Here is a 22,138-nt window from a genome sequence, read left to right as displayed (position 1 = left end):
GAAGTTTTCTCAATGAATTATGAAATCAGTTATTATTTCTGTATTAAAAGAGATAACCAAAGTACTCAGGGCAGGGCCTAGGAAGCAAGCTCACAATTACATGTAGCTATTGCTGTTGGTTTCACCTCGTCTGGTGTTTTATCTTTCACTTGTGGATGAATGATTGATTTTAAAAAATAACACTTGCACAAAGAAGTGTTAAATATGAAGCAGAGATTTTTCAAGGGCTGAAAAACTGGTAATTATTAAAAATTCCTGATTCAAAAATAATTACTTTAACATTTATAATTTCATTTTTAGTTTAGTAAAGTTAGATGTTTTAAAAGAACTAAAATAATGGAAAACTTTGAGGACATAATTTGAAAAGATGAAGATCTGTAGTTTAAATAAGTATTAGTTTTGCAAAGTTACATGTCTTAGGAACTTGACTTTGGGATGAAAGCAATCCTCATGTGGAAGCATCAGGAGGGTCATATGTACAGTCGTGAGTGCCTCTTACCTGATACAAAGGGCCATCCTGAGAGCAGACTTGCGAAGCTGAGCAGTTCAGACACCGAAACTGCGGAGGAGATGAACTCATCAGATAAGAGGCATCCACAACTGGATACATATTTCAAAGTGATTATTTAAAATATTTTAACGTCAAACATGAGTCAACATGATTAATTTTACGTAAACACTTTCTAAAATATGGTAGTTGCGTTTTAAAAAAATTAAGAACTTAGTGACTGGTAAAATTTAGCTTGAAATAATTTTAGTATCTAAATAGGGGTTTTGTTAATCTGCAAATATTTTATCAAAATAGTGGCCTATTTCCATCTTCTCATCAAATACTAATAATTCCTGGGGAAACCCTCACCTCTTCAAACTGAGAGGGGCAGCCTCTTTCTTCCATCACTTCCTGCGATGAATCTCTTCTAGATCTCTTCTTTAGCTAACTCCTGAAAGTAACACTGTTTAAGGATCTCAGGGCTCTGAGAGGGGCATGAAACTTGCTTCAACCTCTGAGGAATCCGTTAGCTGTTTTAGATTATATTCTTTCAGTTGCTCAAGTTAGATTCCTTAGTCTTCATGTCTATTTTAATAGCATCAGTGTGAGCTCCTTGAGTCTATATCTTATTCATATTTTCAGTCTTAATAGCAGAACTGGCACACAGCAGCCACTCAAAAAATATTTATGAGTATATCAATGAATGAACATATTTCAAAACTATTGAGTAGGTTCATTTGCAAACTCACTCTTAACAGTTTAACCATTCATATTGAAAAATCATTCCTAACTCTTGATTTCTCAATATATGTTAAACATAATTATGCATATGTGAATTCAACACTGCGTGCCTCTGCAAAATGGAAAAAAAATTACAGGAAAATATGTGAGGTATAAATTAACTAAAATAAATCTAATATCCAGAACAGCTTTTTAAAAGATATGCTTTGAAATAATACTTAAGTAAGCAATGATTAAAACAAATATGTTGGCAACTTTTTAAATAAAAGCTGAGAAATTTCCCATTTCCTCAAAGAAGTCTTTTTCTAGAAGTTTAGTGCTTGAATTTTTGTACAGGGCTCATCAAACACCGTTAAGACATACCCAGCACTGCTATCCTTGGCAACCTTCCCCTTTCTCTCTGAAGAGTCTCCAAGCTCTGCCTTTCAGACTTTGCCTAACTATTCAAGTCCCAAATAGCATTTAATAACAGTACAGAGTTAAGGTGGAAAGAGGCAATTTCATAAAGTGATTTCTCCCTTCATTCATCTCTTTGGTATCAGTCAAGATAGATGTTTTCTTTTCCTGAAACTGCTTGATAATTAAAGCAGACCTGGTGACACAACTTTAGATACGGGCTGGCAGGGGTTGCTGGAAGATAAAACCAACCGGATCATCTGGGAAAGAGGGGCTGTACTGAGAGTGGGCACTCAACATACCCAAAGAAAGGTGAGCAGGAAAACCATGAGCTCATGATGAAGGCTGAGGCTGAACAGAAAGAAATATTAACAGTAAGCTCTTGGATGAGAGTAAGTGGAGAGAATTAGAATAATAAAAGCTAACATACATAAGCTATCAATAAAATAACTATGTCAGGCACTCTGCTAAGTACTTTAATATTTAAAAAAAATTCTTACTAAAAATTTTCAAGATAAGTATAGGTACCCAAATTTCAAGGATCAAAAAACTGAGGCAAAATTAGGAAGCAGGACACAACTGGGAGGAAATAGCTGCAATACATATAACAAAAGATTAGTATCCAGAATACATAAAGAGCAGCTGGAAGTCAGTAAGAAAGACAAACATCACATGAGAAAAAAAGGCAGGCAATGGATATGAAAAGAAATTTCACAGAAGAAATACAAAACTGATAATGTGCAGTGTTGGTGAGGACGTCAGAAAATGTACACTCATACCTTACTGGCATGATTATAAAATGCTAAAACCTTTATATCAGAGGACAATTTGTCAGTACCTATCAAAATTTAAAACATGCATACTGTGTTATAAATACACATTTGGAACCTAGCCAATGAATATTCTTGCACGTGTGCAAAAAACTATATGTATTAGAATTGTATTGCACTGTCTGTAATGTCAAAAAAATTGAAAAATAAATGCCCACCAAAGGGAAGTATTAATCGAATTATGGTACAGCCACACAAACTTTACTGATTCCCCATTAGACATATTAAAAATGAGAAAAAATGTTGCAGAATAATACATGATTCCATTTGTTTCAAAAAATGTGATGAACACTGATAATATAAACAGGGTTCATGTATTAGATTTGTGGTTAGTCTACACAACTAAGCTCCTTCCACACTGAGATCTAATTCTGTTTAATTCTGTACCCCGAATTTAGGGATGTGGAAGCCACAAGGCAAGCCAGTGGTCGTGGATCACGTCTTCTAAAATCCTATTACTCAAAGTGTGGTCCACAGGTCAGATGCAATGGCATCCCCTGGGAGCATGTTAAAAATGCAGAGCCAGAGGAGAGAAAGAACAATCAGGGGGATTGTTTCATCAACTATATAAATGTCTATCCAATGTACTGTATAGTTGAAACTAATATAAAATTTTTTTTAAAATGGGGAATCCTGGGTCCCACCCCACCCCAGACCTACTGAGTCAGGATCTGTATTTTACCAAGATCCCCAGGTTATTTATTCATATTAAAGTTTGAGAACCACATTAATAAGCCAATCTTGAGGATGACAGTCTTGAGTTTAACAATCTGGAGGCAGCAATATTGTTATGAACTAAAACATTTCTGAGAGCTAAGTCTGACCACATATTTGATTCCTAAAGATAAAAATCTTTCAAAAGTGTGTCACAATGAAGATAAGGATCCAGAAAGAGCAGGGACCATAGCGAATAGGCTGAGCCTGAAGTGGAACTGCCTCAGGCTAAAGGAAATGAGTGGTACAGATGTGTTTGGTACAGGGAGCCCTATCCCTGCTCTTAAGAAATGGAGGCAGAATCGATTTCCCAGAGATTATTCCTAAGAGTCTACAAACATAAGGCAAAGAGGTGATCTGATACAGTGGCTTTGCATGAGGCAAAAGACCCAGATGGGCAGAGGTGGCATCCAACATGCAAAGGGAAGAAAAAAACACAGACTTTGCTTAGAGACCCAGAAGAACGTAGAACATGAGGAGACGGCCCACAACACTTAACAGAATAAAAAGCTGCAAAGGTGCCGATTCCAGCCAAAGCAACCTAGAAATTTAATCCAATGCCAATCAGTCCTAGTCTCAAACTCATTTGAAAAAATATATGGGTTAAGCCAACCAACACAATTTTGGAAAGAGCAAGAAATAGCTTTTCCCTAACAGACATTAACACACATCACTGAGCAAACTAGAAGGCCCAATTATTTGTCTTATAAGTTAGTTTGGACTTTATTTAAATTTATCCCAAAGAAAATGGACAATTGGGTTTTATATAGTGGTGATATGTTATCAAATTTTTATAAAAGCTACATAACGTGTAATGCTGGAGTAGAGATAAGACTCACTCAGAATAACAAAATACAATGTCCATGAACGTGTGTGTGTGTGTGTACACAGAGATACATATGCATAGCTAATGGTGACATCTCAAAACAATGAGGTATAGATTATTCAGCAAATTGTATTCCTGGCAAAAAACAAAAAACAAAAACAAAAAACAAAGTTAGAGTCTTAGCCTTGTCGTAGGTATGTGCATGTAAATAAATCCCAGGTGTATTAAAATGTTTAATATAAAAATGTACTAGAAGCAAGCAAAAGAACCACAAGGTAGATATTAGTTTAGGAAATAAGCTGATCCTAGCCCTAGGCACAGCCAGTTAGCAATGCTAGGAGGTAGAGTGATGTGTGCTTTTCAGACATCCTGGCATCTTGCTGGAAATGGAAAGCAGAGATGGGAAGGTATGTGACTGCAACAAATGCTAGTACAGGCCTAATCAGGAAATGATTGTTTTATTGCTAATTTGTCCATTCACTCCAATTGTCAGAATTCATCAATTACTATTTTAACTCATAATTGGAACAAGTGCAGAAATTTAAAGTTTGCTTAAAACAATTGGGAAATTGAGGTTCAAATAAAATGATCTTTAGGATATATTTTGCATAACTATTACCTTATAAGAGACAAGAGTTTTCATTCAATTTAGTCATCAAATATTTATTATCTGCACTAGGCACTGCTCTTGGTGCTGAAACTCAGCAGAGAACAGATATAATCCCTGCCCTCAGATTACATTTCAATTGGGGTACAAACAATAAACAAGAGGCACAGTACATCAGATTACAGTATGAAATGCTATGGAAAACAGTCGGAGTGAGAGAGGGTGATGTAGAAGCAAAATTGTTTGAGCAACGGGGGTAAAGGGAGCAAGTTAGGTGGATACTTGGTAAGGCCAGAGTAAGCCTGTTGGGTTAGAGGAAACACAGCCAGTGAGGCCAGAGGGAGAGAGGAAAGGGTAAGTAAGGTCAGAGAGGTGTCTGGGGAAAATTGTGTGGGGTCTGTATCTATAGGTGCCTGGAAGGGCTTTAACTTTTATCTAAATGATATTAGGTGTTACTAGAGAGCTTAAAGTGGAGAACTGACATGTTCTAACTTGTTTTAAGATCACTCTGGCTGCTATGCTGGATGGGGGTGGGCAGGCGGCAGGAGTAGAAGCATCGAGCACAGGTAGGAGACTCAGAGACATTCTGGAGAACAGTGACAGTGGCCTCAATCAGAGGTAGAAGTAGAGGTGGTAAGACATAACAGGATTCTAATTATAGTATTTTGTATAGTATATAGTGCATGTATAGTATAGATGTCACTGAATGCTAAGGACAGATAAAAGAAAAACTTATCAGGACTGACTTCACAGATTTTGGTCTGAGGAACCGAAAAAATGGAACTACTAATCTTGGAACTACTGAGATTGTGAAGACTGGGTGAGAAACAGGTTGGAGAAGGGGAACAAACAAAATCCATGTTTGTTATGCTAAAAAAAATGAAATAGGCTAATAGATTACTGTTGCACTAACTATAAAATGTGGTAATTTTTCTATTGTTTAGTTTTTACCTGAATGAAAAATCATATGACACAACCAATTTTCAAACCAACTTTTATTAAAACATGCCTCAAACTAAGGAATTTAAACTATTAAAGACCGTATAATCAGAAACATAACTGTAGTAAAGACTAACCTAGCTGAAGGTCTATTAATAACAATTTCTATGAATTCTCTCTTTAATGTTTTGACATTAAAATAACTGGCCATGCGGGTAACCTTTGGGGAGGGATCTGATCTTGTGAAGGACAAGCAAGAGCTAGCAGAGGTCTTGCAGATGACTACATCTCTTCAACCTTCAGGCAAACCTATTCATAATGATTTCAAGTACATACTAAAATGCCCAAAGAACTATCAAAGAACACAAATTATATCACTACGATGTTAATATTATGTGTAATATCACAATACTAGACCCCAACAGTGCTGGGTAACAGAGAATTGACAATCTCCATACCTGGAATCTGAAACATTTTGGTTGGAAGGATTAAATGTGGGTGATATACGCACAATCATTTAAAAAAATAGAAAGTGTCATAAAAAGGTAAATAGTAACTTACCAAATACAAAGACAATTAAGTCATTTTAAAAAAGCCCTAGGGAGGTTTAATGAGTTCTTCAAGGGAACATAACTAGTTGGTGACTAGTACTGGAACATAATTTTTTCTTCCTGTTCATGAGAATTCAGCCTCATGAGTAAGGCTTCATCCAAGTGGAATTCAAGTAGGAAAAAAACTAAGAAACTAGGCGCTTTGTCTATTGTTAGATCAAGACACTTCCTCTGAAAAATAGCCAATATCCTACCCACTGAATGGCACACCCAAAAAAAGATTTTGAGGTTTGTTTCATAACATTTCCATAGATGTTTACATGCACTATAAGTCCCCTAATACCACACAATCTTAATGTTCAAAATGACCCTTCCAGTCAATATAATTCATGTAATCATATTATGAAGAGAATTTCTGAAAGCGTTACTAATATATTCCTTACTGCTATATATATCAGCCTTATAATCCCTAGCCCCTGAAATTTCCCCGCTATCAATGTTACATGTAACTCATATACGATATATTTGAACCTTCTAATTAAGTCTAATCAAAGATACAGTTCAAAATATAAAATTCTCCTTTTGGGTTTTCTGAAATTTCTTAAGAGAAATTTTTTAGATTTTCTCCTTTTAATCATTTTTCCTATATTGCCTAGGGCCTAAGGCAAAAATAATTTGGCATCAGAAACCACTGTAAACTTACTCGACCCTTCAGTCCAATTTTATACTTTTAAAGTAAACTTGTTTAGTTTTTACCTGAATGAAAAATGGTATGACACAACCAACTTACCTGAAAAAAAAAATTATTTAGATTCTACTCTATCTGTCCCTTCTACTGTAACCAAAAAATGTCTTAACCATTAAATGTACTATAGGACAGAAGTTAGTCTCTCCAACCCCATTTCATAAAGTTAAAAAGTTCTTATATTTTATTGGCATTTAAAAAAAAACTGTGAATGCCATCTTCTCTGTCTGGAGGTTAGTAGAGCTCTGAATATATTTAGATGGAGTTTTAACTCACCTTAAATATAACAAAACCACATTTAACACAGACCTTGGTCTCGTACTTGTGATCAATTATCATGGAGTAGCTTGGAGAAACAATAAGAGGACCAGTTTCTTCTCTTTCCCAAGCTAGTTCTTTTAGTTCTAAGTAATACTGTTAAATCTGAATAACATATAACTAAATATACACGTAAGTAAATATAAAAGCAATTTACGTTTTCGCCTCTTAGTCGCCATCTTGTCATGTAGATGAATTCCATAGTATGATCCTTCCCCATAATTTCACCATTGCACAGCACATCCAACTTTAAAAAGAATAGTTACAGACCCATTAATGTAAGTAATTTTGAATTCATAAGTTTTTTTTTAAATTTCAAGAAAGATTCACATAGTTATAAAAAAATAGAACTGTTCATTAAAAACAGTATTTTTATTAAAATCACTGGTCTCTCTTATGTGTAGTAATTCAGATATAAGTACCATGAAGCACTGTTTATCTTGTCCCACACACCTGTTGTATCTCAAGTTCATACACATAATTTTGAAATGCAATGTATACTTTCTTAGTCCGTATCTGTGCAGCCTGAGAGTTTAGACATTTCTGAGATTGCCTCTTATCGAATGAGAAGAAACTATGGAAACTTCACAGTTCCTCACAGCACTTTTTGCCTTATGGATTCATCTCTCAGAATCCTTTCACCTTTCCAAGATTTGAAGGAGTTACTTTTCTCTCATTAACTTGTATTTGAAGAGGGTAAATGAATGAATGTGAATATGTGATTTATGAAGCTTTTGAGGCATATGAGAATATCTGTTAATTGCCTATAGCTAAGGTGACAGCACAATTAGGACCATACCACCAGCCTATGTCTCCCAGGGCTCTCTGGCCTCTCTGCTTGGTTGGTAACTTCCATTATTACAGGACCATCTTGTCACCTTGCATGGAACTTCAAAAAAGGGTTGTACTTATCAATGCTCACTTCTGCTCTAGAGTTGCAGGAACCAAACCACCCCCAAATCCTTACGAAGGCCACAGGAGCTGTGGCTATGATTTAGTAATTCAACAAAGTATAATCAAATGTTTATCATGTATCCCTATGAATATTTTGGTTCTCTAGCTATTAATAGCAAATTGATAGGATTTAATTTAAAGGGTGGAAAGAGGGAAGAATAGGTTTTAAAGAATTCTGTGTTTGGCTAGACAGAGACTGGAGTTTTGAACTCTAAATCTAAAATAAGTATAATTCTAATTGTATTCGACAAATTATTAGCTAAATTATATTGATTTTTCTGATGATTTATGGTGATGTACATGGATCTCAAAATGTTTTTCAGACACTTTATTTTTAAAGGAACAAAGGTAATTCCATTTTCTTCATCCTGCCCAAAAAATATCATAAGCAAAGATAAAGGGACTTACTCAGGATGCAATTCCTAATCAAGCACACTGCTTCTATTGTTATTTAAAAACTAAACTATCCTGTCACAATCAGCAACTGTTAACAGACTCTTTGGCTGTCAGGCATTTCATTAAATCATCCCTCTGCTTGTTGGGGACGAGTAAATACACTAAAAATTATAGAAAAAGTTCTTTGCATTGGAACAGATAAGGAGCTGTCAGTGGATTGAATCTCTTCTCCTATCTTTTCCTATAGAGAAATATAACATGGCAGCATTAAGACTATACGAGAGTAAAAGTTCTCTAAACTCTAGCAACTTCGTGAAATGCAGAAAATAATGAGTCGTGCTTAAAAGTAAGAAAATAAAATTGCATGTGATATCCTGTAAGGGAATAAAGCACAAAACCAAATCTTAAAAACAATTGTATTTTCTATTTTTACTGTTGTATCTATAAACTCTTACTATCCTTTACTTTTACCAAGTACCTAGAGCTTTAACTTGCACAATTTTTTTCCTAATATAAAAGCTGATATTTAGGAAGTTTATATTTGTAATACCAACCATAATAAGAATTTTTAATCCATAATTAGTCATTTGAGAGAATTTTTTAAACTAAGTTCAGGATCAAAGGCTTCCTCAAAATAGACTTAATACCTATCAATGTCTATGTTCAAATCCTATTTCATTTCTGCTATGAAGAAGATTGTTCATAGTGGCATTACTGTACATAGCCTGAAAAACTAATGGTGCCATTTTTGTTAGGAAAATAGTCTCGGTTTTAGTTTGTTTTTTTGAACGCTATTATCAGAACCCAAAGGCAAGGAAGAGTACTTAATACAAGCTGTACTAGGTAATAGTGCTTTTTGAGCAGGTGAGAAACAGACATGTTTCCTCATCATGTCATAGCCACACCCCTAGGATCATAAATGTTCTCTAAACACTGAACACATTATAAGCTATACTGTGAAGAAACATCAGGGTAATTTCTCTCTCCTGTAACGAAATTGGTAAATGCAATACTAAAACAAAAACTAGGTTTTACCCAGTGCTAAACATTACTTTTGCATATCATAGACTTAAAGGAACATTACTTGTAAAAATCCCTTTTGAAAAAAAAAAGTTTTACATTCTAAAAAAGTCTTTAAAGAATTAAAAATGGACTGTGAAGGTCTCAGAAACACACACAAAAAGACATACCCAAAAACATGTTGGCATAAAAAAGAATCCATTTAATTGAAATATTTATTTTGAGGATGTTATTTAAATATATCCTCTAATTATAAAACATTAAATGCATTAGTATCATGTTTTAGTCATGATAGTAAATTTAAAATACAGATTACATAAACAGAATATTACATTCTAAAAATTAGATTAACATGAAAATAACCTAAGTTCCACAAATTTTAATTCAAATGTGTTTTCAGTTAATTTTTACTCATTTTGTTAGAATTTTACTTCATATCAGAATTATCAAAATGATCAAGGTTAGTTTATTAACTTACCTCATAAGAACTTGGAAGTTTTAATTTTAAACTTAGAAATTTTTTAATAGTTCCCACAGTTACACGTGTAGAACATCGAATGAATTTCTTCATTAAACCCTAAAGGAAATAAAGATTACTAATTAAAATGTTCTACCTTGTTTATAAACCATAGGTGTCACTTTCACTGTCATTTTCACTATTTTCAAAATGTATTCTGAAAATGTTTCAATTTACTGCTCTTTAGTACTTGTGAGTAAAAATGTTCCTAATTCTTAGATACACAACATTCTTCAAGAGTTTACTATCATGTGTACTAGGGAACGCCTGGCAAATAGACAATTTGCATACCTCTAGACAATCTTTAGCAGTTATCAATACTAAAAAACAAAAAAGCAATTCGATCTTTTAAAGATATAAGGTATTAATTGCCTCTAATTATATGTATAGGAAATTAGGTCAACAATCTGGAAATGTTCTTAAATTACATCAAAAGTAGAACTATCTAGTCAGTATGCATTTCTCAGCAAATATATTTCCAGCAAAATATATTTCCTAGCAAAGAGCAAAAGAAATGGATCTACGTATGATACTTGGTCACAATTCAGATGGTAAAGTATCTATTAAAAAAAAAAAAAGGAAGTTAAAAATTACCTCTAAAGCAAAACATACTCTACCCATTTCAAACTGGAAGACTGACATTCTAAACAGCGTGAAAACAAAGGGATAAATATACACGTAGATCTTCTCTCTGTTATTTGTTCACATCTCAACCATACAAAGGTTTCCTGTCTATTTTCTTGCTCCAACAGCTAGCACATTTTATAGGTCCCAGTTAAGTTAGAGAATAATGTGAGGGTACTGGAAGACCCTCTAAATGTATTCTCATCTGCAGAGAAATCTCAGGTTGTTGAAAGAACCTGCGGAAATGACCATGAAAAAAATCTTTCAGAAATTAATAATTATAGAGATGTCAGAAGAGTTGAGATGTTAGAAGCTAGGCAAAAACTTGTTTCTGAAATTTATAATTAAATAAAGTTTGACATCAATCTCTAACAAAATTCCAACCTGGAATTTAATATGTGTTAAGTACTTAGAAAATAAAAATATAACAATTATGCATTCTCTCTCTGTAGAAACACTTTATAATTATACCAAATTATCTTTGTTGTTTCCTAGCTAGGTACACCTGGGAGGTGCTCTACAGATCTCTGAAAAGTAACTGACACATTTTAAGAGGGGCGATGACAATTAAGAGTGTTCAGTAGAGGATAAGGATGGTGGGGAGAGCCTAAAAGAAATGACCCTAAGAGCTGTGCTTCTTCTCTACCATTTCATTTCATAACACATGGAAAAAGGGAAATGTGTACTACACGAAACAGGTTAATGAGACACTGCTGCCTGGGGTGGTGGATTTGTGGCCCAGGCCTTGCCAAGCTGCCAGGGGGATCAATATTTCAGGAACATCTGTGTATTTGAAAAAATTTGATATGGAAAAAGATTTGTTATCTTTCCTTTTCATGACACAATTCCTTTGCGTTCTAAGCCGTTCCTTCCAACTCAGGCCAGAAGAGGCATAGTTCAAATAAGTCTCCTTTCTGCTCTAATTTGATTATCCTAGATTACTCTTCATCTCTTTGTTCTAGAAGAGTTAAAATACTAGAACTGAAATTAGATAGTGGTCCATATGGCAAGTTAAATGGGGTTCCAGTTCTAGGATACAATTCAACAAATTCTAGTTCTTATGATTATGAATATTTATTTTTTAAACCCAACACCACTACAATGTCTTTTTCTCTCATCTTCAGAATAGTTTGGTTAGTATCTCCAGTTAAAGCAACTGTTAAGCTTGACTATGACTTTTTAAAGACAAATATAATTCAGATATAGAGTCACTATTTTAGGTGTACAATTCAGTAGTTTTTAGTAGCTTCATGAGGTTGTGAAACCACTTTAATTGTAGGACAGTTTCATCTCCCCACAGAGACACTCCATACCCAATAGTAGTCACTACTCATTCTTCCCCCTCCCCGGCCCCTGACAACCATTGACTGACTTTCTCTTTGGATCTGCCTGTTCTGGGCATTTCATATAAATGGAATCACATATGTGGCTTCTTTCACCAAGCACATTTTCAAGGTTCATTCATGCTGTACACATAGCATGTATCAGTATTTCATTCTAGTTTATAGCTGAATAATAATCTAATGGGTAGATGTATTATAGTTTGTTTATGCACTCATCAGTTGATGGACATTTGGGTTGTCTTCACTTTTTGGCTATTATGGACAATGCTGTCACGAACATTCATATACACAATTTTATGTGAACATATGTTTTCAGTTCTCTTGGGTATATATTTAGGAGTGGAATTGTTTAACTTCTTCAGGAACTGCCAAACTGTTTTTCACACTGTCTGCACCACCTTTTCACCAGTAATGTATGAGGGTTTGTTTCTCTACATTCTACCCAACATTTACTGTTTTCCTTAAAAAAAAAAAAAAAATATTATAGCCATCCTAGAGGTATGAGGTGTTATGATTTTGATTTGCATAGCACTAATGACTAATGGGGTTTAGCATCTTCTCATGTGCTTACTGGCCATTCCTACATCTCCTTTGGAGAAATGCCTATTTAAATTATTTGCCCCTTCAAAAAAATGGGTTATCTTTTTGTTGTTGATTTTATATTCTGGATACTAAAGGCTTATCAGATATGTGAGTTGCAAATATTTTCTCCCATTCTGTAGGTTGTCTTTTCACTTTGATAATGTTCTTTCATGTAAAAAAGCTTTTAATTTTGATGAAGTCTAATTTATATATATTTTAATGCTTATGCTGATGGTGTCATTTCTAAGAATCTACTTGCCAAATCCAAAACAATGAAAATTTATTCCTATGTTTTCTTCTTAGAGTTTTAATAGTTTTAGCTGTTACATTTGATCCATTTCGAGTTACTTTTATACAGCATGAGGTAGAAATCCAACTTCATTTTTTACACGTGTTCCAGCATCATTTATTGAATGGTGCTATGCTTTCTCCTTGGATTATCTTGGCTCCCATGTCGAAAATAAATTCACAGATGTATGGGTTTATTTCTGACACAATTCTACTTCACCGATTTATATGTCTACTTTTATGCCAATATACAGTGTCTTGATTACTGTAGCTTTGACACAAGTTTTTAAATGGGGACTTTGAGTCCTCCAACTTCATTGTTCATTCTCAAGATTGTTTTGACTATTTTAAGGTCTCCTGGATTTCTATTAGACTTTGGAGATAAGCCTGTCAATTTCTGGCAAAAAAAAATACACACACACACACACACACATATAGGGTTATGGTTTTCTTTGAATCTGAAGAGCAATTTGGACAGGTTTGCCATCTAATATTAACTTTTCCAATCCATGACTTTGGATATCTCATTTATCTGGGCCTTCTTAATTTCTTTCAATATTTTGTAGTTTTCAGTGTATAAATATTATACTTTTTAAAAATATATTCTTAAGTATTTTAAGTATTATAAACAAAATTACTTATTTCATTTTTGGGTGGTCATTCCAAGTTTATTCCTAATTCTTGCATCCTGCAACCTTGCTAAGTTTATTAGCTATAATAGTTCTTCTGTGGATTCCTAAGGATTTTCTAGATACAAAATTATGTCATCTACAAATAAAGATAATTTTACCTTTTTTTCCAGTCTGGATGCTTTTAATTTCTTTTTCTTGTCTAACTGCTCCAGCTAGCACCTCCAGTACAATGTTGAATAGAAGTGGTGAGAGCAGACATCCTTTTCTTGTTCCTGATCTTAGGAAAGCTTTATCTTTTACTATTATGACAGCTGTGGGTTTTTTCGTAGCTGCCTTTATCAGATTGAGGAAGTTCTACTCATTGTTTTGTAACCAAAAAAAAAAAGTTAGATTTGTTAAATGCTTTCTATTTATCTACTGAGATGACCATGTGGTCTTTCACATCCCCCCTCCCTTTCTTTTATTAATATGGCCTATCACCATTGACCTAATTTTTATATGTTGGTTATGGTATATAATCCTTTCCCGCTGAATTCAGCTTGTTGGTAATTTTTGAGGATTTCTGAATCTATAGTTTTCCTGTTATGAAAAACACTATTGCAATTTTTATTGCAGTAAAAAAAAAAACATAAAATTTGCTACCTTAACCATTTCTGAGTGTACAGTTCATTAGCGTCATGTCTATTCACATGTTGTGAAACAGACATTCAGAATATTTTCATTGTGACAAACTAAAACTCTATGCTGATTAAATAACTATTTTTCCCCCTTCGTCCAGTCCCTGGTAACCACCATTCAACTTTGTTTCTATGAATTTGGCTATATACCTCAAATGGAATCACATAGTAGTTCTTTTTGTGACTGGCTTATTTCAATGAGCGTAATGTCTAAGTTCATCCACATTGTAGGATACGACAAGATTTCCTTCCTTTTTAAGGCTGAGTAATAATCCATTAGATATATCACATTTTGTTTATCCATTTATCCGTTGATGGACATTTGGAGTGCTTCCACTTCTTGGCTATTGTACATAGTGCAGCTATGAACATGGGTGTCTAAATACTCTTCAAGACTCTGCTTTCAATTCTTTTGTAGATATAACCGGAAATGAGATTGTGGAGTCATAAAGTAGTTCTGTTTTTAACTTTTGAAGGAATAGCCATACTGTTTTCCTTTCTGATTGCACTTTGTACAATTTTACCAATAGTGCACAGGGTTCTAATGCCTCTACATTCTCACCAATACTTGCTATTTTCTGTTTTGTTTTTGATAGCAGCCATCTTAATGAATGTGAAGTCATATGTTATTGTGGTTTCAATTTGCATTTCTCTGATTAGTGATGTTGAACATCTTTTCACGTTTGTTTGTTGGCCATTTTGTATATTTGGAGAAACACCTACTTAATTCCTTTACTCTGTTTTTAATTGAATTATTTGATTTTTTTTGTTGTTGAATTACAGAGTCCTTTATAGATTCTGGATATTAATCCCTCATCAGATATAATTTGCAAATATTTTCTCCCGTTCTCTAGGATGCCTTTTCATTCTGTTGATTGTGTGGTTCGATTCATGAAAGTTCTTTTATTGTGATGTCTTTGGTATCAGGGTAATATAGGCATCGCAGAATGAACTGGGAAGCATTCCCTCTTAACATTGTTAAGAGTTTATAAAAAGGTTGGTGTTACTTCTTCCTTAAACATTTGGGCTTTCCTTTGTAGGAACTTTTTAAATTATTAACTTTATCTCTTTACTTGTAATAGTCTATTCAGATTTTCTATTCTAGTCAGTTATGGTAGTTTGTCTTTCTAAGAATTTTCCATTTTATCTAGGTTATCTATTTCTTTGGCATACAATTGTTCATGACATTCCCTTATAATCTTTTCTGTTTTTGTAAGGTTCCTAGAAATAGCTCCTCTTTCATTTCTGGTTTTAGTAAGTTGAGTCCTCTTTTTCTTTGTCTAACTGGCTAGCAAAAGAATCACCAATTTTGTTGATTTTCACAAAGAACAGGTTTTTGGTTTCATTAACTTTCTTGCTCTTCTATTCTCTATTTCATTTTCTCCAATCTAATCTTAAATTCCTTTTTTCTACTTGCTTTTAGTATTTTTTTTTTTTTTAGTTTAAGGTACATTAGGTTATTAATTTGATATTTTTAGTTTGTTTTAAGGTAGATGTTTATAAATTTCTCTCTAAATACTGCATCCCATAATTTTGGTACTATGTGCTTTCATTTTCATTCATCTCAAAGTATTTTCTAATTTCCCTTGTGATTTTTTCTTTGACATACTGCTTATTTAGAAATGTGTTGCTTAATTTCCAGGTTTGTAAATTTCACCAAGTTTCCTGTTACTGATTTCTAATTTTATTCCATTGTGGTTGGATAATATACTTTGTATGATTTCAGTCCTTTTAAATGTACTGAAACTTGTTCTGTGTCCTAAGATATGGTCTATCTTGAAAAATGTTCCACATGCACTTGAGAGAAATGTGTTTTCTGCTGTTGGGTAGAACATTCTATAGATGTCTGGTAGGTCTAGTTAGTTTTAGTGCTGTTCAAATTTTCTATTTCCTTATGGACCTTTTTGTCTAGTTTTATTTTGAAAGTATAATAAATTGTCTATTTCTTCAAGTCTGTGAGATTTTGCTTCCATATTTTGGCTCTGTTAGGAGCATTTATGTTTATAACGTATTTTCTTGATGGATTAACACTTTTGTCATTTAAAAATTTTCCTTTGTTTCTGATCATTTTTGTCTGAAAGCGTCTTTGATATTACTATACCTACTCCTGCTCTTTTGATCACTGCGTGCATGGTGTTTCTTTTTTCAATCTCCTACTTTTAATCTATTTGCATCTTTAAATCTAAGGTATGTCTCTTGTTGGATCATTTATTTGTATCCATTCTGACAATCTACACCTCAAACTGAAGAGTTTAATCCATTTCCATTTAATTACTAATAGGGTAAGATTTATATCTACTATTTCGCTATTTGTATTCTACATATCTTAGGTCTTATTCCTCTGTTTCTCGATTACTGCTTTATTTTGTCAGAGATATTTTCTAATAAATCATTATATTGTCCTATTTTAAAAAATTTTATTATAGTTTCAAGTATATAGTACATTGGTTAGACATCTATGCAGTTTATGAAGCAATCCTCCTGACTGCTCATTCTCTCCTCTGGCTCTCCACCTAGCCATTACATTACTTCTGACTGCATTCCCTATGAGGTGCTCCCCATCCCCATGTCCATCTATCTACCAACTACTAATTTGTACTTCTTTAACCTTTCACCCCTTTCTCCCAGACCCCCAAACCCCCTTCCCTCTGGACATCACTAGATTGTCCTCTATATTTGTGAGTCCTTTTTAAATTAGTTTATTCTTTTCCTTAGATTCTGCTATATAGCCCTATTATTTCTTTTCCTATATCTTTTCAAGTCGCTCTTTTGTGATTTCCCTAAGGATTGCAATTAACATCTAAATTTATAACAATCTAGTTCAGATTAATACTATCTTAATTTTAATAGTAAACAAAAACTTCCTCCTATATAGCTCTGTTCTGCCACCTCCCTCAGAAAAAAAGTTACAAATACATTTATTTTGTCTTTTATATCTACCTTTACTAGCGCTTTTTACTTGTTAATGTGGATTTGAGTTATGGCCTACTGTCCTTTCATTTAGACCTGAAGAATGTCCTTCTTATTTTTTGCAGAGAAGGTCTCATAGTGATACAGTGTTAGTTTTTGTTTATCTGAGATTATATTTTCTTTCCCCCTTTTAAAGATACAGATTTTTGATGGACACAGAATACTTGGTTGAGTTTTTTTTTTCTTTCAGTACTCTGTGTATGTCATCCTACTCCCATCTGGCTTCTAGCTTCTGATGAGAAATCAGCTGCTGCTAATATTGGCGATCCTTTGTAGGTGATGAGTCACTTTTTTGTTTTCAAGATTTTGTCTTTCAATTGTTTGGTTTGATGTCTTGCTATGAATTTGAGTTTATCATACCTGAAGTTTGTTAAGCTTTTCGATGGTTAATGTTTTTGGTCAAATTTGGGGAGTTTTAGCCCATTCTTCAATTATACTTTCTGCCTCTTTCTCCTCCTCTTGAGATTTCCATTATGTGTAGGTTGGTAAGCCTGATGATGTCCTATAGGTCTTGAAGATCTGTCCGTTTTTCTTCATTCCTTCTCTTTCTGTTACTCAAATCTGCTGAGCCTCTCTAGTGCATTTTTTATTTTAGTTGTTACACTTTTCAACTCCAGAATATTTAAAATGTCTCTTTATTAATATGTTCTATTTGGAGAGATTGTTCTTCTTTCATTTAGATGTTCAGACATGATTTTAGTTCTTTGTATATATTTAAAATGCATGATTTAAAATCTGTATCTAGTAAGTCCAATGTCTGGATTTCTTCAGAGACAGTCCTATTGACTACTTGTTTATGGGCTATGCTTTCTTGTTTCTATTTGCATCAAATTTTTTGTTGTTGTTGAAAACTGAACATTTAAAATAATGTGGTAACTTTTGAAAATCAGATTCCCGCTGGCCTTTCATGGTCTGTTGTGGTAGCTATTTCTTGTTTCTCTTTGTTTAATGACTTACCCTAACTAATTGTGTCAACTTTGTATTCTTTATAGTATGTGGTCACTTAAGTTTTTACCTACTGATTGGCTAATGATTGAACAGAGATTTCCTCATACACTTGGAACCAATAAGTCTCCTATTCTTTGCTGAGAGACTCAGTATGTGTTTTGGGGAATACCTCTATCATTAAATCGGGTTGTTGACAACTCTTTAGTTTTCATGTCCTGCTTGTGCAAAACCTCAAGGTCAGTCAGAGGTGAGAGCTCTGTGCCTATTCATGTCTTTCCTACATAGCCCTGTGTATGAGGTTGCCCTCTACACTCCCAGGAATATATCAGCTTTTCAAAGCCTCTATAGACTTTGATATCTATAGACATCTCATTCTGCAGCTTTTCCATTTAAGCTCTTTAGTTGTGTCTATTGTTTGCCCCAAATGTTATTACCTCAGGCAGTCATGAAGTTAAAAACATTTGTCTGTAATTGGTTTTGACAAATGTTCCTCCCCACACTCCCTACCTGCCTAAAGAGAAAGCTTTTCACTAGATAAGCTCCAAATCGGGTCTAATATAAACTGCCTTGTAAATTGGGTATTTCAGGAACTACAACAGGCCATATAATGAAAATTTGGCAATTAGGCTTTGAAAGAACTCCACCTCTGTTCTGTCCTTTTGGTACAGAGAGCTACACTGGGAATGTGGGCTGTTTTTCAAGGTTACTGCAGAGTGGGGAATGGGACTAAGGCAAGTTAAAATGCCAGAAAGTCAGCCTTTGGCGGGGGGGGGGCGGGGAGATAAATGCTCCATAGGTTTCTGTAAGCCTTTGGTTAATTATTAGAATTCTGAAAAAGTTGATTTTGGAAATTGTTGCCAATTCCCCCCCCCCCCCCATTTCTTTTATGGAGAAGCAGTGCCTGGTATCTTCAAAAACACAATAAATTCTCATTTAATAAATAACAAATTAAGCCCTAATCAAATGAGAAATGCAAGTCCTATAGAATTTCAGAGAAGGTATTCACTAGGGTGGAAAAAGTCATCACAAAAGCAGAGGTCTCTGGGTCTTAACAGAACCATAGGCCAGTGGTGAGAAGAGGGAAGAACATGCCAAAAAGAAAAAGATTGTTCAAAGTCTGAGAGGGTTTTAAATAATCTAAATACAAGCCTTTCCATATTCTGGATGCAAGTACCTTGTCAGATACTAATGCCCATATATATAGATATATATGGTGGTACACATGCAATAATCATTTGTCTTGAGAGGAGGGTTAAATGATGGGTATAATGAGAGAGAAACTTAGGAGCTAGTTGGTGATTGCTAATATAAGGAGTTAAGACATTATTCTATAGGCTAGAAAGTCACAAACTATGGCTACAGCTCACAATCATATCTAGATGTCCATCTATTTGTTTAAGTAAATTTTACTGGAACACAAACATGCCAGCTCACATTCACTATGATCTATGGCCACTTTAGGGCTACATTGAATAAGCTGAGCAGTTGTAGCAGAGGCTAAATGGCCCACAGAGCCTATAACATTTACTGTCTGATCCTGATATTGGCTTTGACTCTGGCCCTCACCCTCTGCCTTGCAGGCATTCAGGCTGTGGCCTCAGTCTTGGATTAAAAAAAGAAAAAAAAGTACAGAGACTACTTTTAAAATCTAGATGTGAGCAGCATTAGAAAGTTTGCAGGACTTACGACAGATTGAAGAGAAAGAGTAAAAAGTCAAAGATGACTCCAAGATTTTGAACTTGTATGATGGGTTGTAACATAGTAGTGATACCTGAAATTGCATGTTTGCAGTAAAGTACAGGTTGTAAACATGTGAAGTTTCAGGTGTTAGAGATATAATACTTCAAATGGGGAGAAATGGTAGAATTGGAAATGGGGGCTTAAAAGCCACACACACACACAAAAAAATGGAAGTGACCTCTAGGATGAAGAAAGAATAGAGTGAAGGACTAAGTATTTCAATATACTCACGTATATCAAGTAGAAAAGAGGAAGAAATGGAGACAGTAGGGACAGCCAGAGAGAAAAAGTGAGAATCAGGGTGGGATAGCAGAAGTCATACAAGTTATGAAAGTTGTTTTAAGAATGGAAAAATGTCTATAAAGGAAAGAATAAATGGATAAAGGTTCGACTGTAATGATGAAGTGTCAAAGATGTCGAAAAGAAGAGAATATCAAGGAGTAGTTAATTTTCAGATGAATTTCTAAAATTCAATACTTTATAATTTTCAAACTAGAAATTCTGCAGAGAAGTAGACTTTACATTTATAGTCAGCTTTTCTATTACTTTTCACTACAAGATAATAACTCATGTATTAGCTAAAGGATGATCACAACCTCTAAGAAGCTCCCAAAAGAAGATTACAGAAATGATTGGTAATAAGAGAAAAATATAAGGTTATTAAAAACCCTGATGAAAAGACAAAAAAGAATGGGTGCTCTACCAGAGCATAAAAAAGAGAAGCCTGGGAAGACATAGGTACGGTGGCCACTGCTCTAGGGATTGCTGCACTTTATTATATGCTGTGTCCAACCAACTCCGATTAACTAAATCAATTATCTTATTACAACTGTTTAAGACCTCATCGAAGTCCGTTGAGTTAAAAAATTGTTTTAAGTTCCTAATAGGAAAACGCCATTAAATGTATTGTAAAAATTCAACCCACTGGCTTACAGATTACCAAAAAGAAGTAAAAGAGACACTAAATATAGGCATTTGAATAAAATATGGAATACAAAGAGAGAAACAGTATTCTCAGTGGCTGACACTGGCTAGGACAACGTGACGAAAACTGAAAGAGGTAAAGTAGTGAACATTTATAATGAAAACAAAAGTTGCTTGCAATAAAAAAAAGACATATTTAACACCATTTAAAGACCAAAGAAAATAAGGGTGTTTTACACTCTCTAGTATAGATCCTTTACAAAAAGGTTCAGTTAGAGAAAAACAGGATTAGAAATGGAGATTCTATAGAAAAATCTGGAAGCCTTCAAGGACTTCATGACATCTAATTTTATTTCATAACCAATTATATCAGCCATGACATGAATAGTTTGAATTGCAAATAAAACCACAGAAGTAGAGGACAAAATGATCTGAATTGGATATCACACTTGGAAATACAAAGGCTATGAACTCCCAACAAAGGTATAAAAGGAGGTGGAGGAAAAATAGAGATGTGATTCTTTGCAGTAGCCACTAGGTGGTGGCATTGGCCCAGGACGGTTCAGTTATGGGGGTTGAAAATCTGGTGCCTGGAGTAAGCAATTGCTTGGCCATTTCTAGGTATGGGACTGTCAGAGAATGGCATTCTACTTGATTATGTTAATAAATTTTGAAAGCAAACGTTTTGAAACATTAGGAAAATTCATCAACAAATTATCAAAAGTTTACTATAAAATATACAGCTGTACTTGTGCACTCACCTTTACTACATTGTCCCCTGATTGTCCATTATTTCGTAAACAATCTAGACATATAGCAATTTGTGGATCACTTCTGTGATAGTCTTTATCATCCTGATTTTCATCACCTTCTTCATCTACTTTAGGTTTGTCAACTTTTGAAGAATCATCTGTACGATTTAAACAAAACTAGATATAACTCAAAGTTTATATTGAAGTTAAGTAACAGTAATAAACTATCGAAACAAATATCAACTTTGAAAAATTTCAACAGTTTTTGATAAAGAATAACTGCAAATTTTAGTGTCTTTAAAATGTTCCACCCAATAATATTTTTTAAAAACCATCTGTGACTTATTAACATAGCCTAAGATGTTTTGGCTCACTGGGACAGCCAATGAAAGATTCAGGACCAGCTACACAAAAATAATTGCAATTAATGATTAGATTATTTATAAGGTAGACAGGATATAAAAATACTTCCAAATTCTCTATATATTCAAACTAAAAACCAAGTACTCTTTTCAAATTATAAAATATTCTCTTTAGGTTCACAAAACTCCAAATATTATTCATAAAATCATCTAGTGAAAGATGAGTAGAATGAATTAGCTTTAATATATACA

General features: G+C 34.0%; 1 protein-coding gene across 5 annotated transcripts in view; it reads right to left on the bottom strand.

Annotated features, from left to right (window-relative positions):
• The window catches only part of PCGF5 (polycomb group ring finger 5), a 103,117-nt gene that overhangs the window by 11,200 nt on the left and 69,779 nt on the right, over window positions 1-22,138 (bottom strand). For 3 of the 5 annotated variants that reach the window (XM_016151280.2, XM_036222028.1, XM_036222029.1), the window contains exons 6-9: window positions 21,534-21,682; window positions 10,006-10,104; window positions 7,315-7,404; window positions 500-559 (exon numbers count right to left, since the gene is read on the bottom strand). In XM_016151280.2, the coding sequence (XP_016006766.1) occupies window positions 500-559; window positions 7,315-7,404; window positions 10,006-10,104; window positions 21,534-21,682 (398 nt within the window). The remainder of the gene's footprint in view (window positions 1-499; window positions 560-7,314; window positions 7,405-10,005; window positions 10,105-21,533; window positions 21,683-22,138) is intronic. The other 2 variants (XM_036222030.1, XM_036222031.1) reach the window with 1 other exon arrangement.

This window comes from Rousettus aegyptiacus, unplaced genomic scaffold, assembly GCF_014176215.1.
Source record: "Rousettus aegyptiacus isolate mRouAeg1 unplaced genomic scaffold, mRouAeg1.p scaffold_m13_p_6, whole genome shotgun sequence".
Classification (NCBI taxonomy): domain Eukaryota; kingdom Metazoa; phylum Chordata; class Mammalia; order Chiroptera; family Pteropodidae; genus Rousettus; species Rousettus aegyptiacus.
This window is presented reverse-complemented; position numbering and strand designations above follow the sequence as displayed.